The following is a 5,147-nucleotide window of genomic DNA, read 5'->3' on the forward strand; positions in this document are numbered from 1 at the left end:
ACCAGATTCCTGTCCTCACAATGTAGTTGGAAAGACAAAGTGTTAAATATGCAATCACCACACAGTAAAACAGTATTATCTGTGAGGAGGGAAGCCCCAGGGGCAGTTGGATCCCACAGGAGACATTTGACAAGGACTCAGGAGGCTTCCCAGGGAAACTGATACCTAAACTGGATCTTGTGGAGGATAAAAATAATTGTCAGGAGAAAAAGAGTGAAACGGCATTTGGGCTTAAACACAGGCATGAACCAACACAGTGGGTGCCTCAAGGAAAGTGGAGTTGCTGGATCTTGAGAGGGGTGAAAAGACTCACATCTACATTCCCCACATTTGCTGAGAATCTTGTCATATTGGCATCAACCAGGGTGTTGAAGACATAGGTGAACAAAGGAGTTGTGGGCCCTGCCCTCAGGAAATGCTCAGTCCAATGGTATAGGGAGAGCTGTAAACTGACTACGGTAACCCAGGTAGAGTGGGTGCCAATCTTGTATTCTACAAACACATATTGAGGACCCACTTTGTGCAGGCACTGGATATACATCAGTGTGTGCAACAAAGATCGTGGTGGTCACACTTTTCCGGGGGGAGATGGACAAACTTTAGAATACTTAGTATGTCAATGGTGATGGTGCCTACTGTGGAGAAATGTAAAGCCAGGAAGGAGATAAGGAGTGTTGGGGGGGTGGTTCAATATTAAACAGAATGGTCAGGGAAGGCCTGTTGAAGAGGGTGGGCAAAGGCCAAAAGAAAGTTACAGAGTGAGCCACATGGATACTTAGGAGAAGCAGAGAAAACAAGTGCAAGGGCAATGAGGTGAGGGCATGGCTGGCATGTGTTCAAGAAATAGCAAGGAGAGTTGGGGGGAGTATTAGAAGTTGTGGTCAGAAAGGGGCGTGGGCAGCTGCAGGGTGGAGGCCTGGTAGGCCACTGTTGGGACTTTGGCTTTTATTCTGAATGAGATGGGAGCCATCGGGCATTTAAATAGGTAAGTGACATGAGCTTGCTGAAGTCTTAAGGGATCCTCAGGGCATGGTGGGAGCCCAGAGCAGGCACAGGACCCTGGGGACTGGTAGTTGTTAGCCAGGCAGAGACGTGCAGCAGGCATCAACGTCTTACGAGCCGGGTGAGGAGGAGAGCACGCACGGCACCCGCCGGGCCCTGGGTAGGGCACGGGGTGGCCACAGGGGAGGCCGGGAGACCAGTGGTGTTTGGAGAGTAAGCTAGGGAGGCCTACGAGCAAGCTCGGGAATAAAGCAGGGCTGGTGGGCTTAGGCGGGGTGGGGTGGACAGACTCGAGAAGGACCGGCCAAACATCAAGGTACTTAGTAAGGAGGACGCTGGAGCCTGCGCAACTGCAACATCCACAGCCCCCCGCGCCTACGATTCCGGCGTCGCTGTGCCCTAGACCGGCCTCTACGCGGCTCAGTACCCGGCGCGCAGTCACGTGGTGTCGACGCGTCACGTGGACGAGTCAGGTGACGCTGCGGGGCGGGCGGACAGGCTGCGGGGCGGACGGTGGACGCGATTTTAGCTCTGGCCCCGCCGATCCGACCCCTGCTATCGTCGCCGCCATGTCGGGGCTAGCGCTCCTCTACTCCGGGGTGTTCGTGGCCTTCTGGGCCTGCATGGTCGTCGTGGGTGAGGCCGGGTCTTGGCGGGCGGGGGCAATGTCTGAGCCGCGCAGGCCAGGCTGCTGCCCCTGGGGGCCGTGGGGACCGGGAACACCGGGCCTCGGCGCGGGCTCTGCACCCTGGGCTCCGGGACTTGACTTGCGCCTGTTACGGCCTCTGACCTCGACAGAGGAGACCCGGATCTCAGGCTGCTTGAGGAGGGGCGAGGCGGGGGTAGTTGGGGGCCGAAAGAGCAGCACTAGTCCCTTTCTGTCTACCGCCGTCTCTCCCCGCCCCCCTGCGTCTCACTGCTCTCGTCCCTTTCTTGCTCCCGACCGGCCTGCTTGGGTCACAAGCCGGCTGCTCCGGTTCCTCTTTTCCAGGTCGTTTTGCTTTCTCCCACACACTGCTTGTTGGGTAAACAGCGACTCGAGCTGGGCTGGCGGGATCTGGTAGGGCCTGGCTAGAGCGCTTGGTGCTTCCTTTCTTCCACGGTATCAGGCATGCCTGCGAAGGATCTTGGTTGGAAGGTGGTGTCATCGAGGGAAGTGTGTTACTGAGGGAGTGGCAGAAAATGGAGGCCTAAGCAGAGGAATCTACATAGACAGCTATACTTTCACCTGGGGGCCAGCCTGAGGACTCTCCCTTGACTGGGATGTAGGCAGACCTTTAGAGAGGTGGCCCTTCTGCTGAGCAGCTAATACTTCTCCAGATTGGAGAGCTTCTCCCTTGAGAGCAGCCCCTAACTCCTTTTTTTCTTACTGCTGCAGGAATCTGCTACACCATTTTTGACCTGGGCTTCCGCTTTGATGTGGCATGGTAAGGGGAGGGCAGGGAGAGGATGGCCCAGGAGCTTCTCTGCATCCTTTCCTCTTCTCTGGTCTGAGCCCCTCCCCGACAGCAACCCACTGCATGGGATACGGGCCTTTGAGAGATATGAAATCTATCCAGCACTGGTGGGGTTGGAGGAAGAATGGGAGGCTAAGAATGTTGTGACCCCTTCTCTGCCAGGGCTGAATTGCTTTCTTCCCTGACTCCACACCAGGTTCCTGACTGAGACTTCGCCCTTCATGTGGTCAAACCTGGGCATTGGCCTAGCTATCTCCCTGTCTGTGGTTGGGGCAGCCTGGTGAGTGTCGGGGTTGTGGCACAGGGGGACGGGCTGAGTCATGGCAGGCCATGTCACTGGGTTCTTAGTAATCCTGGGGGCATTTACAGCTTGGGCTCTGCTCATCACTTTTTTTATCCTTCTACCAGGGGCATCTATATTACGGGTTCTTCCATCATCGGGGGAGGGGTGAAGGCCCCCAGGATCAAGACCAAGAACCTGGTCAGGTAAGTGTAAAGGTCAGGTTGTCATAACCAGGGAAGCTGCCTGTGTTTGAGCTGTTTCTGACAAGCTTACTGGTAGGATGGGATGTTAGTGGAGGAAAGGTTGCTGGGGACTTTTTGGGGAGGGAGATTGGTTTCCTTCTCATCTCTCTCTCCTCTTCACTCTCTATGGCTACCACAACCAGCATCATCTTCTGTGAGGCTGTGGCCATCTATGGCATCATCATGGCAATTGTCATTAGCAACATGGCGGAGGTATGGAAGGCCTGGGTGGGAGTGGGCATCTACCAGTTTGTTCTACACATTGCTTAGAGATGGAGGTGGGCATAAGGGGTGATTTCTGATTATTTTTCTTTCTTTCTCAGCCTTTCAGTGCCACTGACCCCAAGGCCATCGGCCATCGGAACTACCATGCAGGTAGGTGGGGTATGTGTGAAGGTGAAAAGTGGAGGCCTCACACCTGCTTCCCCACTCCTGCCTCCTAGCTTGGACTCCTCATTTTGATATTCTCTGATCTGCTGTGGCCTGCTTTATGAAGTTGGGGTGGGGATTGGCCCCATTAGCCCATCATCTCCCCTGTGCCTGGCTTGGCCTGGCCTCAGTGTTTCCCTCTCTGTCCTCCCAGGCTACTCCATGTTCGGCGCTGGCCTCACAGTGGGCCTGTCTAACCTCTTCTGTGGAGTCTGCGTGGGCATCGTGGGCAGTGGGGCTGCCCTGGCTGATGCTCAGAACCCCAGCCTCTTTGTAAAGATTCTCATCGTGGAGATCTTTGGCAGTGCCATTGGCCTCTTTGGGGTCATCGTTGCAATCCTTCAGGTGCTGTATCCCCCTGGGAAGCCTCTGTGTCCTTGTCCCTGCCTAGCTTTACCTTCTGTCCAGGAGAGCTGAAATGCTCCCCTTTTCTGCCTATAACCATAGAACCCCCAGGCAGCTTCCACCTCCTCATTCACATCTGGTTTTCTCCTTTTGAGGCTTGCTTTCAGTTTATTTTTGTCTCTGATCTGGTGTCATTGGCAACAGCCCTGTTTTTTTCTCTAATGCTTTGTATCTACATAGCTTTCATTCAGCCTCTTTCTGTTCTGTCATTTTGTTTATTTGCCTTCTTCTTCCTGCCCCCATCTCTGTATCTGTAATCTAGACTGTGTTGGGATTTTGTGCCTTTATCAGTCTGTCTTGGTGTGTTTGACTGTGTCTCTCAGAGTCTGTGTGTGTATCTGTCTGTGATGTGCCTGTCAATAGGACATCACTTTCTGAACTGTATGTGTGTTGTCTGACAGGGTGTGTCGGTTGTGACCAAGGATCAGCCTGAGGGTTTGAGCATGACTGTGAGTGCTTGGCTGGGTTAAAGCCTTGGTGACTGACTCTGTCCATATGCCACTTCTTTCCATCTGACTTTGTGGTTGTCTGACTGACTTTGTGGTTGTCTGACTGTCCCTGCTCATCTGTATGTGTCTGTCATACCGTGTCCATCCTGGTTAGTCATCTATGTATTGTGGTCTTTCCGTTTGCTAGGTCTAATCTGTCATTTGTTACTGCCTTATTGATTCCTGTGTCCCTGCCTGATTTCTCCTGTTCTTCTTTTGCAGACCTCCAGAGTGAAGATGGGTGACTAGGTGATCTGTATGGGTGGGACCGTGCCTCACTCTTATTTATTGCTGATTTTCCTGGGACAGCTGGAGCTGTGGCCCTTAACCTTTCAGGAGCTTGGTGTTCAGGGCCCTCCCTGCACTCACCTCTCACTGCCTGTTGACTTGGAGTCACTGCAGTCTGGGCTGAATCTTCAGTATAGGGAGCAGGCTGCTGATGGCAACTATGTGTGCAGCTGTGCACTTGTGTCAACCTCCACCCCTGTACCATCCTCCCAGTGTTTGTGAAATAAACATGGTATTTGTCTGGGTCAGTGCAGCGTCTGTTTCCCTCTTGTGCCACCTTTCAGAGGAAGGGTAAAGGCCTGTGTACCTCGGCCTCATGCCAACCTCTGTGCTCTGGACAGAGGTGCCTCCTGGGTGGGAGGTAAGGTGCTGGGCCCAGGATTCTATGGCCCCTGAACGTCCTTGTTGAAGGGAGTAAGAGAGTCTGGGGATATGGGCCTTGGTGTGTTTGTGCCTGGGTACTCTTAGCCCCATGTCCTCAGGGCTGTGTCCACTAGGCCCCGGAATTGACTGACATCAACTTATCTGGCTCTGCTTACCTGGCTGTACCCTC

The 5,147-nt window shown here is 53.8% G+C and overlaps 1 protein-coding gene across 5 annotated transcripts; it reads left to right on the plus strand.

Annotated features, from left to right (window-relative positions):
• The first annotated feature begins 1,211 nt into the window (after positions 1-1,211).
• Positions 1,212-4,842, plus strand: ATP6V0B (ATPase H+ transporting V0 subunit b). Of its 5 annotated transcripts, XM_008058414.2 has the most exons (8): positions 1,218-1,638; positions 2,381-2,429; positions 2,656-2,739; positions 2,868-2,945; positions 3,128-3,197; positions 3,308-3,359; positions 3,568-3,758; positions 4,529-4,842. In XM_008058414.2, exons 1-8 carry the CDS (start codon positions 1,572-1,574, stop codon positions 4,553-4,555), a joined length of 618 nt encoding a protein of 205 aa, XP_008056605.1. In that variant the 5' UTR covers positions 1,218-1,571; the 3' UTR covers positions 4,556-4,842. The 5 variants fall into 5 exon arrangements, with proteins under 5 accessions (XP_021568210.1, XP_008056605.1, XP_021568207.1 ...); XM_021712535.1 differs by lacking the exon at positions 2,381-2,429 and having other exon boundaries at positions 1,212-1,638; XM_021712532.1 differs by lacking the exon at positions 4,529-4,842 and having other exon boundaries at positions 1,456-1,638; positions 3,568-4,031.
• Positions 4,843-5,147: the final 305 nt, after the last annotated feature.

Source organism: Carlito syrichta, unplaced genomic scaffold (genome assembly GCF_000164805.1).
Source record: "Carlito syrichta isolate Samal-C Ts95f unplaced genomic scaffold, Tarsius_syrichta-2.0.1 Scaffold303334, whole genome shotgun sequence".
Lineage (NCBI taxonomy): Eukaryota > Metazoa > Chordata > Mammalia > Primates > Tarsiidae > Carlito > Carlito syrichta.

Coding starts and splice junctions, on each gene's coding strand:
- ATP6V0B (XM_021712532.1), top strand. CDS start 1,572: ATGTCGGGGCTAGCGCTCCTCTACTCCGGGGTGTTCGTGGCCTTCTGG. Junction 3,198..3,307: donor TCATTAGCAACATGGCGGAG/GTATGGAAGGCC, acceptor TTTCTTTCTCAG/CCTTTCAGTGCCACTGACCC. Junction 3,360..3,567: donor CCATCGGAACTACCATGCAG/GTAGGTGGGGTA, acceptor CTGTCCTCCCAG/GCTACTCCATGTTCGGCGCT.